Raw genomic sequence first — 22528 nt, forward strand, 5'->3', positions numbered from 1 at the left:
ATGGAGACTAATTTTATAATACTGTGTATAATTCATTAATTAATCAATAATTCTATAATATTCTGAAGCGCGCTGGCTATCTCGTGAAAAAATGAAATAAAAGGAACAAATCATAATGTTGAAATTTGAGGCAAATTTGTTTAGGAATGATAATTTTGTTGTTAAACTTGTCTATTTGGTTGAAATTGAAAAAAAAAATTGTGTGAATAAATCAATGCAAGGACCACTAATGCATTCACAGATTTAAAAATAATGTGAAGGCATTCATAAAAAATTGGAGCTTTGAAAATCAAAATTACAAAAAAAATAAGTTCGCCATGTTTCTATTTTTAAATGATTTCTCCGCCAGATATATTGAAGCAAATAAAAATCTATTTACTGAGTTCTTGGTTAGTTTGCTAATGCACTTTTCACATTATTTTATTAATAGTAAAAGGCGCTGCTTTGTTTCAAAGCTATTAAATATTTTAAATATGTGGTTGTGCGTTGCAATTTCATGTGATACAACTCCCGTGTATAATTTAGGAAATAATACTACATTAGTAGAGCACCACTCTGCCCTTCACCTCAGCGATAGGTGGGTGGGCCCGCCAAAGATAATAATATTTTCTACATAATTAGAAGTAACATAAAGTTTGGAAACCACTGCACTAATGACAACGACATACTAAATCGATGAAATTTTAAAAGCTCACTGATGATATAAAATTGAGCGATGAGTTTGAATTATGTATTTTCCTAAACGTAACCTACGTTCAAAATATATTGTCATCTTTGAAAAAATCCATTATTATGTACCTATCTGTTCCATAACAATTTACAATTGTGAAACTAGACATATTAAAATACTTATGTGCAAATTATGGGCAAATGTGTTAAGTGTAGCTCTAGCAGCGTATCGTTTTGTATGGACTGGAACAGACACGCTGAGGTCACGTGATATAAACTCCATATTATAAAACGCCCAGCAAATAATCCATACAATGCAATGTTGAAGAGAGAAGACGTGATGTGGCATGTTTTTTTAAACTTTTGTCAGATGGTGCTTATTATAATGTATAATATATTCCTACATAATTATACGATATAGATGTCATTGGAAAATTAAATTTATTATTTTTATATAATAATATACTTAATATATGAATTTTTTTTTTAAATAGGTAGACTTTAAATAATCGCTTAGTATGGAGTCTTCGCCACTGTTAGACCCATCCCACAAAGCAGTGTTATGCTATTTATGTAGTTGGAATAGATCAAGTTAAAACAAGATGGAACCATAGTGATATTTATTTTGTTTATTTTTGTTTTAGGTAAAGATGAAAACAGAGTGTCGGCTTCAAGAGAGCGTCACAAAGCGCAAAAGAAAAAGCTGAAGAAGATAAAGCAGCGAATGATTACGAAGTAAGTTTAATACATTGCATCATTTCTTATTGTCAATAGTCGAATGGAGTAATTTGAAACCATCGGTTATGGGTTTGAATATCGCATCTGGCAGAAATTATACTGTGTTTGATTCAGAGCCTAATTGTGTTAGGTGGATGGCTAAATAATATTCATCACTAAAAGTCTGTACCCCGTAGGAAGGAAAATGGTAATGCACATTTTTTTATATAATAATATGTACAGTGAATATTTACCTTCCTGAATGCTCATGTTAATAAATTTCGTGTTAATTACCAGGGGTCAAGAATATGAATCAACATACCAATTCCCCGCTTGCGACGCATTCTCTGCGAAGAGCAAAATGTCCCGATCCATCAATCAGATCGCCAGCATAGTCCAAAGACAAAGCCTCAACTCCACCGCTAATGGCCCGCCAAAGAACCAGAACATCATAATGAAGAATGGGCTAGACTCCAAGAAAGGAAGCTCCGTACACTCTTCATTGAGTGACCTCAGTAAGAACAGCAGCTCCAAAGGTGAAGGGTTCGCGATTAGCAGCGGAGGGAATCTAAACCAGCTCGATAGGTTTCTTGGAGAGTTATCAAGGATCATGGAGAAACAGGTGAGCATTTTTATAGTTGATGTAAGTCGTTAGAATAGAATCACAATACATACTGTTGTGTACCTGTGACCTCAATCTATTACTTACTGAATCACGTAGATAAACACGTGTGGTTTACATATCAATAACAAATCGAAAGCTAAACACTTTCTTGCACAAACAAAAGTAATGGGTTACGTGCTAACGAAGTATGACTATCGTCAACTTAATTGACTTATTATCGTAATATATAAAGCCCCTTGATTATACATATTATCAGAGCGAGTTCAGTTGCGAATCCTTATACATCACGTGCGCGTCGGTTTTCAGTTTGTCAGTTCAGTGTCCTCCTGTGTTCGAATTTAATTAATTATTTTATTCTATTTTGTTATAATATTATATTCTAAATTGATAATTAATTACGAATAAAGAAAATAAGTCGCCCAATCGATAACTGAGAACAGTCGTCGATTGTACGGCCCTTTTTAAAAATAAACATCTTCAATACGTAACAATACCTACCGATTGAAGAAAATCTTTTCTGGAAAACGACACCGATATGAAAGGAACATTGAAGAAGGTTACTAAAACTAAAGATTAAATTAGCTACTAGAGTACTTTAGCACAAATTAACTTAATGAAACAATTTCTTAAATTATTATTAAAAATGTAATTACAGGCACTGAAATACCCACCCTCTAAAACATGAAATTGTTTCGAATCGATGTGCTGATGTTTTTTTAATTACTACATACATAGACCATTTCGAATATGAAACATGGTCGACTTGTACTGCAACCAAAATATTCCCAATTATAACTCAAATTTAACTTTAACTGCCTTTGAAAGAATAGACTGACATTCTTTAGAATATTTCGATGAATGGTTATAAAAATCTCATGTGTCATACGGTACATCAGTGGCGAGGGGTTGAGATAGGTTGTTATGATTTGACATAAATAGTGCACACTAAACTTTGTCAGTCTTACTTATTTATTTTCATTGAACGAAAAATACAATAATTTGTAGTTGGTGCTGGTTAGTTTTTAATATTCAATTAAACATTAAACCCTGCCTAAACCAAACCATAATAGTTTAGGTATGGCATGAGTGCTCTTTTTCAGTCATATTTATTTGTTTTCGTTGAATTAAGGATATATTATATTACAGATGGTTTTAGTTGGAACTACAAATTTAGTTTGTTTTAAATCGATAAAAAATATTCTTCTATCTATAAAATATGTATGGTTTAATGGCATAGTTTTAGATATTTTATAGATGAACTAAAATTTTTTGACTAATATCTTCTGTGGCTTGGATTAGGCAGGGTTTAATTGAATTTAAAACACCTACAGATTGTAGTCTTAGTTCAATGAAAACAAATAATATGTTTGTATGACAAAGTTTAGTGTGGACTATTTATGTCAGATTTTAACAGCCTATCTCCACCCTTCGCCACTGTAGTAGTTTTTTTTTTCCATATCCGATCCTAATAAGATCATATGGGCCTACACAGAGTGGAGGTTTTGTATTAACAGATTATCGAAACATTAAACAAATGGCAAAGATGCTGGCTATAAACATAATTTTAGCCACCACGTTTCACCGAGCTAACTTACAGAACATTTAAAACTTTTCTAGGCACCTATTCAACCACACTAAAATTGTTACAAAATCAACATCTTGACATGTAATACTAATCAGATACCTCCTGGTTATAAATCCAAACTCATGGATGTAATACTATCTTTCTATTTCTTTGTTGTAGATAAACCCGCAAGAAAAATTGGCATGGCAAAAACTTAATGGCTTCTCGATTCTCAACGATATCCTTTCTTCGGGGATAAATGAAAAAGAAAACTTTTCAGATGTGTCATCAAAGTAAGTTTACTGCTAATTTCATACAACTCTTATTGTATTAAAGAAGAGAAAATTCTTTCAAGTAGAACCACAAATCGACACAATTCATTTATTTATTGAATTTCTTTTGTTGCTTTATAGAACGCTGATAACTGCAAGTAACCTCTACAAAATGGCCTGCCAGAACTGTCATCAAAACTGCGATTATGTCATTCTATCCAACAAGATCTTACACCCCATTGATTTGATGCTGCAGAGATTGCAGGTAGGAATATTAATTTTTTTTTTTTTTCATTAGACACATCTATCGAAATTGTCTTCCACTAGCTTATCTTATTTCAGATTCAAACCAAAATTATACAGAAATCTACATTAATCCCAATATTTATCACAAGGTGTCACTGCATGTCTGATTTTGTGTTGTGGTTTTTTTTGTCAATATTGACTATACTTCGGGATTATCCTTTATTTATGGCATTATGGAATACTTATGTCAGGAGATATTTATCTGTCATGTGAATTCTCATAATATATTGTAGAATAATAATATGAAGACCTATTTTTATACAATTTATATTGTTGCCAAAGAAATAGTATTATTCATGTAGTACTAAGTACATGCATGCGCAGGGGGGTATCAATGTGTTTTAGTGCCCAGTGGTAGTAACAAAATATTCACCCCTTATACCTATACAACCTATAAGTATTAAATTCACTTGTGTTCGGTTACCATTGACAGATTTAAATAATATTATGTTTTAAACCAGTGTTCTTCAAGCGGTAGTCCGCGGACTGGCGCCGGTCTGCAAGAATTTATTACCGGTCCGCGAAAGCTTTCACCATGCTATCAACCGACTATATCGCTACACAATTCGGAGAATTTGCACTAGATGAAATACTGGGAGAATTTTTGAATGCTGCTGATATTAACCAGAAAGTCATATTCAACATATTTATATTTCTCTGAAAATTAAGATCAACGTAAAGGCGGACCCTAACCTCTGGATTAATAATCCCTATTTGGAAGATATTAAAATTAAATCAGGCCTATCGCAGGAGTGAGAGAAAGAGAAGAAGTGAATTTGCGCGCTTTAAACTGAGGCGTAGTTTCCCTTACCATTGCGCTGTAATATAATAGTTTGACGGTACCTAAATGCAGTGGGTATTTCTTTGTGACAGTGGAAAGACGGGTGTTTTTGTTTAGTTTTCAACGCCTTAGTGTCTTCAGCCAAATATAATACTTATGATGTTTGTTTAAGTTAAACATTGACAATCGTAGAGAGTGGAAGATCACCGCCTGTTTTTAAAGTGGAAAGTTCACAGCCTACTTGATTTGGACATTGTGTCCGGAAATTTGTACATATGTAGTTCGCCGTATCACACTTCACCGTGAAATGTTGTATCGGAAATATATGGCCGTATATTAAAGACCTTCCAACCTCTTTGGGTCGCATAGTACCAACTGAGATAAAATTCATGTCTAAATAAAACACGGTTCTTGTCGGCTTACAGGAAGCCAACAGCAAACAAATTTTGAAAATAGCTTATATACATAATGGATATTAGGTTAGTGTCATCTCCCTACATTTTCGAAAGTGAAAAGACGCTATCACTTTTATTTTTCTTATGTTTTTCGTCTGGATTTGGGATTTGGAGATGAACAAATAACACACCGGAATTGTGGTCGGAAACGACGAGGTTTATTACGTGAATATTGGGGGCTACATTTTATATAATTTCAAACAAATTTCAAACAAATTTTGAAAATAGCTTATATACATAATGGATATTAGGTTAGTGTCATCTTCCTACATTTTCGAAAGTGAAAAGACGCTATCACTTTTATTTTTCTTATGTTTTTCGTCTGGATTCGGGACTTGGAGATGAACAAATAACACACCGGAATTGTGGTCGGAAACGACGAGGTTTATTACGTGAATATTTGGGGCTACATTTTATATAATTTCAATCTTTTGCGGAGCTCGAAATAAACGTGTTTATAATTTTTCTGTCAAAATCCTTCTACCCTCTTCTGTGCATGCGCGCCAAGATCCGGCGCAAAATGGTGTGTTGCTATTGTTGTTAAATTACATTTTAAAATATTGTCAGTTTTATTATTTATTTTCGCAATCATTCCTTACTGTTTGTTGGTTTGATACCGATTCGGGCTTCTCCAGATCCACAGAGACCTCCCCAAATGGGGACCATTTGGGAGTGTAACATTAGGTTAGGTCCCAGGTTCGAATCCTGGGTCTGGCAAGTACACATATTGTTTTTCAATTTGTGTATGAGTCAGAGTATGGACCTACTAGGTTGAGCAAGTGGCTGACATCCATTTCTCGTAAAAACAAAAAATCTGTCAATACAAACCTCTACCCTGTGGAGGCCCATATGATCCTATTAGGATCGGACATGGTCGAATATAATTTATTTTGTTAGCTTAGGTTAGGTTTTCATTCTTGAATTCATGAATTTTGCTAAAATCGGCTACGAAAATGCTCCACGAACAACGCGTAATTTTTGACCGTATAGTATACGGTCATCTCTTTCCGATAAGAAAGCTCACGGCGAACTGTGCTATGGTGAAATGTAATATGTACAATTTACATGTAACCGTTGGACATGCCTATAGTAAATTAGGTAGATAGGTACGTATATAAAAGGGATAATTTATAATACTTTTATATCACTGCAATTTCTCAGTATCTAATTATTTTAGCAACGTAGAAAAGTGTAGGTACACGAAAAAACTAAAATAATGATGAATTATGATGACGTTTACAATGTAACGGGATACGGTAGCGTGGTGCCGACAGCGCATTAGCGGCGAAGAAAAACAACATACTACGCGCCAACATCAACACTGCATTGCCGCGACGCGTGACTTACGAAAACATACACGCTGAACCGAAAGGGTTAAAAGCAAGTGAAAATACATTACTTACTTCCGTTTCATATGCAACAAATATTTCGTCTGGTCGCCAGAGGTAGAAACTTGTAGAACAAAAGTTTTTTTGATTGATTTTGACACAGTTTCGCTGGTTATGAAAGTGCCACTCTGGCATCCTTGGGCAAACGACGCCATATTGGTAAAATGGCGATACAGTTCCATTAAGAGCGTACTTCAGTGAAACGGCGAATAATTTTCAACAGTAGGTGCGACGAAATTTCTCACTAGTCGCCAATCGGAGACCGACAGTCGAGATGTTCCACGTCGATTTGTTTTGTTATGGCGTCGGATGAAAATATTCTTAAATCGTGTAAAGATGACTAAAAACCTTTACGTATGTACTTAAAAAAGAAAACATTTCAATGAATATACCTACTATTATTATTAGTAATATAACAATAAACATAACATTAAATGGACGCATGTTGGATTTTTATGACAAATTATATTTCGTTCGGCACGCGTCATTTGCACAATTCGCCTAACAACGATCTTTTTAGACCATGCCTCAACTGAAGTATAGCCTTAATCGTTCCCTTGTGGCTGAGGATCGTGTCCACCTTGAAATTCCTTCATGTTTTGAGCTACCAAGCTACCCAGTTACCTACATGTAAATTGTACATAAAATATTTCACCTTGGCACAGTTTGCCGTGAGATTTCTTATCGGAAAGAGATGGCCGTATAGGTACCCACTATACGGTCTACAATAATTTTATTAGATTATTAGCTGATTTTGGCAAAATTCATGAATTTAAGAATGAAACCCTAACATAACCTATCCTAACAAATAATCATATCGGCTATTTTCAATATTTGTTTGCTGCTGGCTTCCTGTAAAGTGTACACCGACAAGAACCGTGTTTTATTTAGACATGAATTTTATCTCAGTAAGTACTATAGTAACGACTCAAAGAGGTTGGGCGATCTTTAATATATGGTCATATTCCTATTAGATAGATAGATAGATCGGATAGACCTATTTCCGATAATTTCACGGTGAAGTGTGATACGGCGAACTGCATACGTACAAGTTTCCGGACACGAAGCTACCCACCCATTTCGGTCATCTGCTTCTCTCAGGGCATAGTAAAGGTACGGTGTTCCTCTGCTTCGCCTTGGAGGTTACCCAAAACCACCAGTCTCTCCAGGTTATCCAGTCCGCGCCGGACAATACATAGCATGTCCAAAAAAACTGCAGAATGCGTCTCGGTCAAATTGTCGAAAGCAGTTTCTCTATCTGTAGTATCTGGATGATTGACTGGTTCGCCCTGTGCTGTGTCCAAAAAATACGTAGCATTCGGCGCCATCACCATATTTCGAAGGCATCAATTGCCTTCCGCTCCCGTGCCCTCAGGGTCCATGACTCGACACCATACAAAATTATTGAGATCACTGATGTTTGCGCAAGTATCATTTTCGTAGTAATTGAAATTTCGCGATCCTTCCATTAGTAAGACGTGTCAACGTATTTTTGCAATCTGTGTGCACGTTCTTTTTTATGCTCCACATCCGCATTTCCCACTAATGGTCGATCCCAGATATACAAACCCATCTACTGTTTCTAAGTTTTGGAGTATATGTACCTACATGTTGCTGGTTAGCCCGATCGATAACCATTAACTTGGTTTTATTCATATTATTAATAAAGAGGCCGTATTCCCATCTTTTTTCTATTATTCTAAGATGGAATAAACATCGTTAAGTTAAATTCTACACATAGGTAGGTAACTACCACATATTTTTGGTAAGCTAATTAAGCACTTTTACCACAATTTTAGAAATTATAGCAGAGATGTATATAATATCCCATTAGGGCACTGTCAATGTGTATATTTTATTATATTCGTTTGTTATCTGTGGCGGGTTTAGCGACGTGGAGGCCCGACGTACCAACTGACTGATTTTGAGTTTTGAATTATTTTGACACAAACAAGAAAAAAATAAAATTATGGTAAAACCATAATTATTAGTTTAGTATGTACGTATGTGTGTCACTGATGTTAGTTGTAGTGATTTTTATATTGTGGGTAATATTTAGTAGATATAATATAGATACCTACCATATTTGTATAAATACGCATAATTTTTTAAGACTTTGGTACCTATAATTAAATAATCTGTATGACTGGTTTGAACAGTTTCGAGGCCCCCTTTAAATCTCCTGACGAATCGATTGTGGCATTTGCGTCAAATAAAATCGCCTCTGTATGTTATACCAAATCGTTTACCTCTACCCGACAGACAAGCTCTTCCGTTTATTACAACGTTTTTCTTAGCTCGTATTCTTATTTGTCCGGTGGTTCTTTGTCCGGTACAAATCTTGCAATCGATTTTTAACTAACTTCCCGACTAGCTAGGCATTTGAAACTTTTAGAATATATCAAAACACGATGCCAATAGAATTGAATTCATTTTCAGTTAATTCTGTTTTGTCTGAAAAGTTATTTCGACACCATTATTGCTAGGGTCTGGAGTCCTAGCAATTAAATTATTAATATATGCGTGCGTTACTATGGATATCATTATGACATGTCAAGTACAAATTTTTTTGATCGTTTAAGCTAGTCAAGTCAAGTTTATATGGTTCAATAGAAAATTTAAAAACGTTGTATAAAAAAATTCTTTTTATTTTGTAATTATCGTTACTCACATCAGCTGTTTTAATGCACAAAGCAAATTATGTTTTGTCGTTTTGGCTGTAAGACACATCTAATTAAAGAATTAATCTTGACATAGGCATATGGGTGCGTATCTTACAATATTCAGGTTAACCAGTTAGAAAGGTTTTTTTTTATTAAAAACAAACAAATCTATGCAAATCCGTTAGTAAGGTTACATTATGCTTGGTTGGACGAGCGATTGTGATTGCTTGCTGCCAATCGAAAGTTTTGAGTCCGCTGCCGTAGCGGGTTGTAAAAATTAACGACCATGATATTGTCATCTCGGCCGGGTGAATTTCCGACTCGAACCGCGGTATTTCGCATGCAAAGTTGGACGATTTGGCGAATTACAGAGCGTACAAATGTGTCGTCGTAAAAGCGAATTTGTTATTTTGGGAATTGATTTTTTTCTTCTCAATTTTATCGTGACTAATTTTAAAAAGTTATGGTAACATTGCGTCTCTGTTCTGGCAGAACACACTAACTGGAGAATACTAGTTTTGAGTAATTTGACTTTGAAGTTGTTAAAATGTTTGAAATGGTCTATCATGTGAGTTTATTAAGTAATCGTAAAAAGGATGACTTTAAAATAAAGACTGTTTATTTATTAAGAAGGTTTCCAGACGGTAAAGTTTGAAATAAGGAACATTTTGGTATAACTAACTCAATATGTCATTTTTTCGAATTAGTGTCTTCTGCCAGGGGCCTTATGTTATAACTTGTGACATGAAGTCACCCGACGACATGACGTATTTGTGACGTAACCTCAATACACGCATCGAGGCGAGCCGCCCAAGCACACGGCTCACCATAGATATTATTATGCTGAAACACCTATTTGTGTATGGGGACAATGAATAACGCCAGTATTTGAGTAGCGTTAATTTCTCGAATGCTATTATCACTCCGGTAGTACGTCACAATGATGTCATATGACGTTATGTCGACCGGGCGACTTCAACTCGCAAGTTACAACATAAGGCCCCAGAACAGTGACGATTGATTACTACAACAATATTTAGGTATATATATATATATATATATATATATGGACGGTATGTCTGTATAAGAAAACACTGGACAATTATTAGCCTAATGACATAATTACACAAGCAGATTCGCAAACTCAGAATGTTTGGATTTTGACACACTTAATAGCGTTGGAGCGGACCCTTCTTTGAGTTGCTCCGCTTCGGGACTTAATACTTGCTCCGGCTCCGCTCCAGGGTTTGCTCCGCTTTGGGTATAAAGTTTTATATGTATACAAAAGTAAAAAAAGTAGTTCTATAGATAGTATTTAGTGGCCTGAAGAACAGGCAAGCCAGGTTGAAGCTCTCTTCTGGCATCCGCAACACGTGGCCGAGCCAGGTCCAACGTCGCCTCTTCACTCTCAGCGCGATGAGAGGCTGCTTGGTGCGTTCTGTTCTCTCCTCGTTGCTCCTAAAGTCATATCATCACCGCACACCCGGTATCCGTTGTAAAAATCCTTGCAGACTGCAAGCGTCGAATAGGCGGCATTTGGTTTTGGCCGAGTACAGTCCCAGACGCTCCGCATCGAGTTGAATGTTGCAAAAGTTTTATTCTACTTACTATAAACTTACCTACTACGAATTCAATAGTGAAAACAATCACGGTTATTTCGACGCGCCGTCAGATAAATCGAGAGTAGGGATTCCAATCCCGGGATCCCGAACTATTTTCGATTCCTATGAATCCCGGGATTGGTAAACATAATCCCGAAACTTTCGGGATTGATTTTTTTTATCAATTCTTATAGAAAATAAAATAAAAACGAAAATATAACAGAAAAAGTACTTTTAATAACATATAACTATATTATAAATAAACTGAGTTTGAATGAAGTTTGATTTATTACCCATGTGTTGCAAATTCATTTTATTTTTTCACATCTATCTAATATATAAAAATTAATATTTGTGTGTTTGTTTGTTCGTATTTAATGCGCAGCCATACCGTTCATCCGATTGCGATAAAACTTTGTAAACTTATTGCTTGCACTTGCGGGAAGAGTATAGGCTATACTAATATATAAAAATGAATGTCTGTATGTCTGTCTGTCTGTGTATCTGTCCCGCATGCGTTCCTATACCATTCATCCGATTGCAATGAAATTTTGGTAAGTGGTTGCATGCACACCCATGAAGGTTTCTGAATTAGAAAAATCATCATCTTCTTCTTCTTCTTTATTATATTTTCTTTTATTCGTATGGTTCCTATACCATTCATCCGATTGCAATGAAATTTTGGTAAGTGGTTGTATGCACACCCATGAAGGTTTCTGAATTAGAAAAAGTATCATCTTCTTCTTCTTCTTCATTCTATCTTCTTTTATTCATATGGTTCCTATACCATTCATCCGATTGCAATGAAACTTTCGTCAGTTGTTGTGGTAACACCCGCAATGGTTTTTGAATTAGTACAACCACCTTCTTCTTCTTCTTCTTCTATTCTATATTCTTCTATTCGTATGCGTTCCTATTCCATTCATCCGATTGCAATAAAATTTTCGTCAGTAATTGTGCCAACACCCGCGAAGGTTTCTGAATTAGTACAACCATCTTCTTCTTCTATTCTATCTTCTATTCGTATCTTCTTCTTCTTCTTCTTCTATTCTATATTCTTCTATTCGTATGCGTTCCTATTCCATTCATCCGATTGCAATAAAATTTTCGTCAGTAATTGTGCCAACACCCGCGAAGGTTTCTGAATTAGTACAACCATCTTCTTCTTCTATTCTATCTTCTATTCGTATGCGTTCCTATACCATTCATCCGATTGCAATGAAATTTTGATGAAGTGTTGTGCTCACGCCGCAAAGGTTTCTGAATTGTTACAACTATTTTCTTTTTCTTCTGTTTGTATGCGTTCTTATACCATTCATCCGATGCGATGAAATTTTGAACAGTTGTTGTGAGCACGCCCGTGAAGAGTTCTGAATTAGTACAACCATCTTCTTCTTCTTCTATTCGTATGCGTTCCTATACCATTCATCCGATTGCAATGAAAATTTGATTATGTGTTGTGTTCACGCCCGCAAAGGTTTCTGAATTGATACAACCATTTTCATCTTCTTTTTCTTCTATTCTATCTTCTTCTATTCGTATGCGTTCTTATACCATTCATCCAATTGCGATGAAATTTTGACCAGTTGTTGTGCGCAAGCCCGCAAAGGTTTCTGAATTAGTACAACCGTCTTCTTCTTCTTCTATTCGTATGCGTTTCTATACCATTGATCCGATTGCAATGAAACTTTGGTGAGTTGTCGTGCGCACGCCTGCGAAGGTTTCTGAATTAGTACAACCATCATCTTCTTCTTCTATTCGAATGCCTACCTACACCATTCATCCGGTTGCAATTAAACTTTGGTGAGTTGTCGTGCGTATGCCCACGAAGATTTCTGAATTAGAAAATCATCTTCTACTTCTATTCGTATGCGTTCCTATACCATTCATCCGATTGCAATGACATTTTGATCAAGTGTTGTGCCCTTGCCTGCAAAGGTTTCTGAATTAGTACAATCATCTTTTTCTTCTTCTATTTGTATGCATTCTTATGCCATTCATCCGATTGTGATGAAATTTTGACCAGTTGTTGTGCACACGCCCGCAAAGGTTTCTGAATTAGTACAACCATCTTTTTCTTCTTCTATTTGTATGCGTTCTTATGCCATTCATCCGATTGTGATGAAATTTTGACCAGTTGTTGTGCGCACGCCCGCGAAGGTTTTTGAATTAGTACAACCATCTTCTTCTTTTTCTATTCGTATGCGTTCCTATACCATTAATCCGATTGCAATGAAACTTTGGTGAGTTGTCATGCGCATGCCCACGAAGATTTCTGAATTAGAAAATCATCTTCTTCTACTATTCGTATGCGTTCCTATACCATTCATCCGATTGCGATGAAACTTTTGTCAGTTGTGTGCGCACACCTACGAAGGTTTCTAAATTATTATTATATAACATACAAAGTTTGTAGTTTGTTTGTCCCATCCAATTTTGATTTTTTTTTACTACATATTAATAACATTAATAACGTTTTCATATTTTGGATTCGATTTTAATTTAGTGTTCTTATGTTTGACCTTTACTCCTATTAGAATTATTTTCATATCGCCATATTGTATTACACAGATATTTTAATAATAAAAAAAATAATTACCTCTTATTATTTTTCAAATATCTAAGATAAATATAACCACGAAGCGACCCTGTGCGAAGCCGGGTACTTCAGCTAGTAAATTAATAAAAATGAGAAAGATTGGAAAAAAATGCTTCACACTTTTAATCCTTACAGCGCGAACGCCACAGCTGTTATGTCCTGATTAGGGGGGCATTAGATATAATTAGCATGTTGTTTAAATGTGGTAATTAAGAAGTAATTAAATGCTCCACAGTAAATCGGAATAAAATGATTCCACCATAATATTATTGATATCATACGTTTTACGACAGTTTCATATTTGGCTGACTAATAAGATTTATGAAGCGGAAAGGCCATAGTATAAATTATACTAGATTTATTTTTAACCAATTTTATCAACGTTATTTGTACATTTATAAAAAAATAATATTAACTATTGAAAAAATGCCAATCCCGGGATTGTCAAATTGTAATCCCGGGATCAAGATTTTGGCTTAGGATTGGATTCCCTAATCGAGAGTGAACTGTATATAGATTGTAGATACTGCGAATATTGGGAAATAACTTTGACAAAAACATCTTGATCAGTCCAGGATCCATGACGGGCTTACATGTCACTGATGATGCTAGTCACCTGCCTACACGTTAATATATTATGTTAATCAGTTTTCTACTTACGAGAGTAGATTAGTGTAACCATTTATAAAGTCAATAACGTGGATTATGTGTTTTGAGTGCTAATAAATCATAACGATGAATCTTTTCCATTATGGGATTATGTTTCATTGGTCTAGTTTACCTTTACATTATTATTTTGTTGGTACCTACCTGTTTTATAGATAACCAGCTGATAACAGTGATAAAAAGGGCTTAAGGTAACGTGTACTCAAATATGTAGGTACCGATTTATTATCATAAACAGTGTATTTTTTTATCTACACAAAAATTACGACAGATTTTTTGTAACATTGACAATGTTTCTGTTTTGTTGGGAAAGATAGGTTTTAACACGTTCGGTACTTTCATATATTTTGATTGATATCTCTAATTGTTTTTTTTTGTATTCAAGCACGTCAAGATCATAGGAATGGTAGTGCGACGAATCGATCGTTATGAAAAAAATCTAAAATATAACACTCTCTGATTAGCTTAAGAGGCCATTCATAGATCGAAACCATATGCGGTTTAGAACCGTGTGCCATACTAAACTTATGATTTCTGTTCATGAAAATATATTTTTTACTAAGTTTGTAAGTATAAGTGTATGCCTATATAAACGGATACGATCAGATGCTTATAACTTATAATTTATAATATATTTTGTGAAAATATATTTCCATGAACAGAAATCATAGGTTTAGTATGGCACGCGGTTATAAAGCTCAAATTACATTGGCAGATTGCGTCTGGCCCGATCATCTGCCACGACTGTCAAAATCTATTCTCTATGGTTTTCAAGGATCGGGAGCGGTCGTGATTAAAGTGGGATAAATTCTATTTTCCGTCGCCCCGATCCAAGCGAAGATTGCCGAGAACGTACGAAAATATCTGAACACCGCCCACTAGGTTTGACAGCTCAGCTTTGACGTAAATTTGTGCGGGGATACTGTTCAGTGTTGCCACCAATCTAACGTAGAAAATAGTTTTCGGTCAACCTATATTTTTAATAATAGCAACACTAAAAAATAACACAAAAACAAGGACCAACGCGATTGAATCGTTGCCTGCAATTGCACATAATTGCATAAAAACGTTCGCCACGACGGTTGGCGTTGATCGTTGGATCGGGTTGGGTCTGCGCGTCTGCATGGCCAACTATTTCGTTGCAATTCTGTATATAAACACTCAATCTGTTTATTTACTATACTTATCAATTTTTATATTATCAAATTTATACAATACAGTTGCAGTTTTTAAGTCTAAAATAATCCTTGAAGTAGGTATAAATATATAGGTATATAATATTATTATACCTACTCTTAAATTGCCCACTGTATTTTCAATACTACGTGGCGATTTATTGTAATTAAATATAATAAAAAAAATAAAAATAATCTAAATGAATTGTTATGGTAATTATAACCCACGATGGCCGCGCGGCTTAAGCGTCGGTCTGTCTCTATAGCGTCGTGGGTCCCAGGTTCGAATCCTTGAGTATGGCAAATACACATATTGTTTTTCAATTTGTGTATGAGTCAGAATATGGACCTAACATGTTGAGGAAGCGGCTGACATCCATTTCTCATAAAAACAAAATCTGTTAATACAAACTTAGGCCCATATCGTCTCTGTTCTGGCAGTAGGTAGGTACACACTAACTGGAGAATACTAGTTTTGAGTAATTTGACTTTGAAGTTGTTAAAATGCTTGAAATGGTCTATCATGTGAGTTTATTAAGTAATCGTAAAAAGGATGACTTTAAAATAAAGACTGTTTATGTGAACATTTTGGTATAACTAACTCAATATGACATTTTTTCGATTTAGTGTCTTCTGCCAAAACAGTAACGATATGATCTTATTAGGATCGGACATGGTATACAATGAATTGTTCGATATGTAAAATGTTAGTCTACAATAGTTACAAGCTAACTCAGGCGACATTTCGTAAACATCGTGATAAGTAAGTAGCTGTAGGTACTGCCCCATAAAGGCACTCCCAAATTTCAGCTCCCTGCGTCGGACGACGACTACGGCCGTAGGTGCATTCAGTTTGAACATCGATTAAGGTGATGTGCATGCGTAATGTTTAATTTTCGAACTCTACTAAATCAATCTCATCGTATTCTTCACAGAAAATCGCTACTGATAACTAATCTAGTGATTGCAATCGAGAATTCTAGAAAATTCGAGAACTCTTCACCACATTCATGAGATCTATAAAATATACATACGAAAAAAAGAACGTACTATAGGTAAGTATTTTAGGTGCCAGTGACTTTAACAATTATTTTTATTTGATTGACCGTTGATCCCGCGCGAGAAAACCAACCTAACCCTTTTTATGAATCAAATATTCCTCAAATGTCGATTCCTGAGAATCGAAAAGCTCTATTAATCACACGATCTTCAGGGGTTCGCAAACGTTTTCGTCAAAGGGACAATTTTGAAATCAAAAATATTTGGCGGGCTGCCCTTTCTTTTGTAAATATTTTCAGTTTTTAAGAAAACACAAGGCAAAAAAATAAAAAAATATTTCATCCTGTTATATATCTCTTACTAAAACTAAAATTAAGTGCCTACATTATTATTCCTCTTATTAATATAAAAAAATAATATTTAAATTTTGTCACCATGTGATTAATGCAATTGTTTGTTTGAAACTAAATCCTGCAATCTAGGCTCAAATTTTGTGGTGTGAATACGCAAAACAGATGCGATATGGTTGTCTGTTAATTTTGATCTTAAGTTTAATTTATTAATGCTCATTGTAGAAAATGTTTTTTCACAAATATAGGCACTGCCAAATAAAGAAGCCATTTGATGAGCATGTTTAACTATATTTGGATATACCTCAAGTGAAAGTCCTTTGTAGAATTATTCAATTAAATTCACGATAAGATGCTTTTGCTTCCACGTTCACTTGCAAATCTATTCATTTAAACTGCATTTTTACGGGAACAGCACTTCGCACATATGCATACACAAATATCGAAGTGTCTGACCGTTCATTCTTGCCAGAGGATATTTAATTTTAAATGCAATTTTTAATATTCGATATGAAGAATAAATAATTACAAGATAAAAAAAACTTTTTATATACTACGTTTTTAAATTTTCTGTTGAATTATTATGCTCAATATGCTCTAACTTGCACTTGATAATATGAAATAAATAAAAAACAAACAAATATAGAATACTGAAATATCATTTTGACATTTCATTTTGATTTCCATAGTAACGCACGTATATATTAATAATTTAGTTGCTAGGACCACCCCCTTAGCAACCAATAATAATCTTTTACTTTTTACGGATTTTTCTGAAATAACTTTCTATACAAAACAGAATTAACTGAAAATGAATTCAATTCTACTTAAAGATAGCTAAAAGTATTAAAAGAATGCATTGGCATCGTGTCTGATACATTCTAAAAGTTTCAAATGTCTAGCTAGTCGGGAAGTTAGTTAAAAATCGATTGCAAGATTTGTACTGGACAAACAACCACCGGACAAACAAGAATACGAGCTAATAAAAACGTTGTAAAAAAAATGAAACCGATTTAACACAAATCTCGCGGGACACACTTTGTGAACCCCTGATCTAAATGAATCGTCATTCTAGAACTCAAACTCAAATTAAGACATGATAAGCTAAAATTTGTTTAAGTATATGATTAAATTCATAATATGACTGTTTTCCGTTTACGAATAGGTTAATGAAAGCATTTTTCTCCTCCAACCTGTTCCAGGAATATTATCCAACAGATGAGCTCATGAGTGCTCCGCAAATAACATGGTATCTGCTCGCGATTACCAATAATGGAAAATAAACAGTTTTGTTTGACGACATCGATAGTCCAACTCCTTCGAGGGTTCATTATCTTGCCCTATCGGAAATCACAATTAGGTAATAACAATATTACTATCAATTATTATCACACGTCAGATACAACCTGTCACGTTTATTATAGAAGCAAAGATGTTTAAGTAGCGCCTTATTTTATGACGAACCAAATAGAAATTCACGGACAATTTATGGATCTCCCGAATAATCCGTGTCCGGAAACTTGTACGCATGGCCCCCACATCCTGAACCGGGCCCCCATGCTAGGATCTTTGGCGGCCCCCTCTACCTATCTTTAAGGATAAAGGCAGTGTGATGCTCTACAGTAGCGTTTTCCAAATGGTGTACGCGGTAAAATTAATTAATGTGTATATTTAGTGTATTTTGTTGTATATTTTTTTAAAACATCCATTTGAATTAAGGTGATGCCTTTACTGAGCCTTTTTTAAAGAGGCACCTAGCGGGAAAATACGAAGCTTGCAATTTGAGATTTTTTTGATAATTTACGATTTCAACTTATTAATTAATAAATATGTATCTGAAAACTTTAAAAAGAAAAATATTTTTTATTTTAAGTCAAAGATAAACCTACAATTTAAGAAAAATGTTATAAAATGTGAATTTGGTGCAGGGTCCCACGTTATTATTACATATTAGCTTATAGTCATATTTATTGTTTTCTATTTTTTGACGTACCTACAGATTTTTGACTAATTATTCATAGTTTTAATATTTTTTATATCAATTTTAAAAAACATCGATTTTTATAACAATATAAATGTGTATAACTTGAAATCCTTTTTATTTATATCGAATAATCGAACTAACTTCCCGACTAGCTAAACATTTTAAACTTTTAGAATATATCAGAACACGATGCCAATGCATTTTTTAAATACTTTTAGCCATCTTTAAGTAGAATTGAATTCATTTTCAGTTAATTCTTTTTTGTTTGAAAAGTTATTTCGACACCATTATTGGTTGCTAGGGGTCTGGGCCTAGCAACTAAATTATTAATATATACGTGCGTTACTATGGAAATCAACATGACATGTCAAGTACAAATTTTTTTGATCGTTTAAGCTAGTCAAGTCAAGTTTATATGGTTCAACAGAATTTAAAAACGTTGTATAGGTATAAAAAATTCTTTTTATCTTCTAATTTTATTTTAATTTAGTTCAGTTTTGTCAATATTTTTTACCCCTTTAAATAATAAAATAACTATCTAGTCATTAGGTTATTTAGAGCGAAGGCATTCATAGTATATTTATTGCCTCTTGTGTTTTTATATTGTGAAAATTTAAAAAAATATATGTACGTTCGAATATAATATGTATAGGATTAGAATACGGCGCTTATAAAATAGCGCCGCAGGCGACTTTTTTAGGCGACCTCCAGACTAGAGCCCTGTGAGCACGTTCCGAGTGATCCGTGACGTCGGTTAGTAATCAAAGTACTACCTACTTTGGTTTAAAATACAAAAGCCGATAAATAAAATTTGTCGTAATTAAGTATGACTCCTTTAGCATAGTGGACTATGTGCGATACCCGAGAGATGCAGGTTCGATTCCTGCGGGGTGTCTTACTTTTTTCAAAAAGATTTTTTCTATTGGTTATAATTATATTTTCTCAGAAGTGTTTTCAAAATTATATATGTATTTAATATGTTTACGGAACACGTTTCGTTGTTTTAAAAATACATATTAAGCAAAAGAAAATCTTGTTGTTTCGCATCGTTACATAAAAGCGCACTGCGAACTCTTATATAGCATCAGGCACGTAGATAGCTAGCCATCTACGTCAGGTAGTAAGCAGCGAATGGTGTACACGGGCATCGTAGCTACCTGCTGAAATACGATAATCCACGTTGCGGTCTTTCCGCCCTCTACGCCGCGTCTACGCCGGCTAGAGTGCCTACGGGCCGGATCAATGGGTATCAGCCTGACTGGTGTAGGGCGTGGGCCTCTACGGGAAGGTATCTCTATAAGTCTATACTGTAGGCAGGCCTTTCCAAGTAAAACATAATATGATTCTAATCTATGTATGTACTTAATTAAATATACGTGGTTAGACTAAGCTTAATAAATTCACTACGGTTTCACCCTTTGACGAGGGATGGTTTTAGTCGTTCGTTCTACTCATTATGTCCTTGCTCTGGATCAATTACATATTGAAAGTGATTTTTGCGTTTATGTGTAATTCAAATCCACATCCAAAGCTTTTAATTTAATTTAAACTGGTGATTTAGCAATAACTCTAACATGGGGCTATATTAATTATACTATCAATAATCTTAGGTATAGTGCAGTGTTTCCCAACGAGGGGCGTACGCCCCGGGGGTAATTTGAATGTTTTGGGGGACAAAAAGGTTGTCTTGAAACTTGTTTGAAGACGAAGCATAGCACAAGGATCGCACTAACTTTCTTCTGAATTGTACCTACTTGTAACATAATTTACCTATATATTATTTACTTCATCATCATCATCATGATCAGGGGCGCGACAACCCGGTGTGGGTCGTGGCCTCCTCCAACCGCTCCCTCCACCTGTCCCTATCTAGTGTGGCCGCTTTCCAATTTGGTACCCCCAGAATACGGCATTCACTGGCAGCTCCATCCAACCAGCGAATCTTTGACCTCCCTCTTCTTCTACGTCCTATTGGATTGCTGGACATCACTCTCTTTGCCGGTTCATTGTCATTCAAACGGTGCACATGACCTAGCCATCGCAGTCTCCCAATCTTAGTCGATTGAACTGCGCTGCATTCTTCGTACAGCCCGTAGAGCTCAGCATTATATCTTCTCCTCCAATTGGTGCCATCCCTGATCGGTACATATATACGGCGGAAATTTTTTTTTTCAAAGATGTTCAGGGCTCGTTCATTTCGCAGAGTTAGTGTCCAGGTTGCCGATTCGTATGTGAGCACTGGCTTTACAAGTGTCTTGTAAAGAGTGCTTTTAGTTCGGCGAGATAGTATGCGGGACTTAAAATGTCTTAACAGGCCAAAGTAGCATTTATTATTATTATATATTATTTACTTACGAAAGTTAAATTAAAAATAGTATTGCCTGTTTGCATTTTTTATTTGAAGCAATTTATTTTTTTCCAGAATTTATTAGGTACCTAACTATAAAATTTTGATAAGGGGGCATGGAGATTTTTTTCGGTTTACAAGGACAACACAAAGGTTCTAACTCTTCTGATGAACTTTAGTAGGTACTAATCATAAATTGATGCACAGATATTATATTTAATTGTTCGGTTTTTTTAAACGTTTATGTTTATACCTACATAATTTTCTAATCATAGAGTAAGCAAAGTACGTATATGTGTCTAATGTCCATTCTGCGTATCAATGTGTTCAATATTGCAAGTGGCTATTATTCTTCATACCCTTTACCTCATTACTGAAGATTACCATCATTACCATCAAACTCCTACAATCTGAGTGATCCTGCGCTGATCGCTAACAGGTATTGTTAATTTAGTCGGCTCGCGACCTCCTTCCTTCGACGCTATTAATGATCACTCCTCCCCAAAATGGACCTGTTCAATAATTAGATAAATTATTGCCGAACTTTTGCTACACGTACTTGATTTAGAAACTGAAATTTATGAAATTAATTCGTTGTTAAGATTGTTAAAACGTAAAAGTGTTGCAAGGCAATATCTTACGAATGTCTTTCTTTAGCCAGTGGTCGATCCTCCTGTGTGATTACGTTGTAGCTAACCGTGAGATAGGTAAGTAAGGCATGACCGAAGGAGCTCAATTTTTACGTGTGAGACGATAGAAGGGTATGAATATTATAAAAACCTTTTATTACTTCTTTCAATTAGACCGCGGACGCTGCATCATACGCTCCTGGGGGTTGTAATGGTAGAAAGAGAAGCACGAGTGACAGGGAAGGCGGTAGGCAGATAGGGGGCGGGGGAGTGCATTAAGCTTGAAAGCTTTTGGGGAGGTCTCCGCGAAGCCTTGAGGGAAAACGATATTAAAGCTCGGCGCATTATCGGCCGAACTTTTTTAAGCCGCTCCGTATCTACCTGCCTGACTGCCTGCCCTCGTTTTATTCTTTCTTCTCTCTTTTTGGATAACAACTCATTTCTGACTGGATTGGCATTGATGTTTTTGAGATATACATCCAATACAAGTCTATACCTACAAAGCTATATAGGTACTAAGTACATATAAAAAAACAAACACTGCGATGTTCAAGTTACGTATCTTTTCCGGATTTAATTAATTATTTTAACACAATATCCGGTTTCATCATGACAAATATTTTCAATTGGTAACAAAACTTTAAAGAACACAATATTCATCCTACCTAAGTTTCCTACAACCTTGTATACCTACAGAAGAAATTTCTTCGATGTCTTTTTTAAACATATTAATAAAAT

At 35.0% G+C, this 22528-nt stretch overlaps 1 protein-coding gene across 1 annotated transcript in view; it reads left to right on the top strand.

Annotated features, from left to right (window-relative positions):
- ssp3 (SCAPER domain-containing protein short spindle 3) overlaps nucleotides 1-22528 on the top strand; it is a 162434-nt gene that overhangs the window by 27325 nt on the left and 112581 nt on the right. Inside the window, exons 12-15 of the mRNA XM_085943312.1 lie at nucleotides 1314-1404; nucleotides 1684-2008; nucleotides 3756-3868; nucleotides 3989-4112. Of these exons, the coding sequence (XP_085799438.1) occupies nucleotides 1314-1404; nucleotides 1684-2008; nucleotides 3756-3868; nucleotides 3989-4112 (653 nt within the window). The remainder of the gene's footprint in view (nucleotides 1-1313; nucleotides 1405-1683; nucleotides 2009-3755; nucleotides 3869-3988; nucleotides 4113-22528) is intronic.

This window comes from Rhyacophila brunnea, unplaced genomic scaffold (genome assembly GCF_057557595.1).
Source record: "Rhyacophila brunnea isolate RB1 unplaced genomic scaffold, BYU_Rbru_1.0 scaffold_15, whole genome shotgun sequence".
NCBI lineage: Eukaryota > Metazoa > Arthropoda > Insecta > Trichoptera > Rhyacophilidae > Rhyacophila > Rhyacophila brunnea.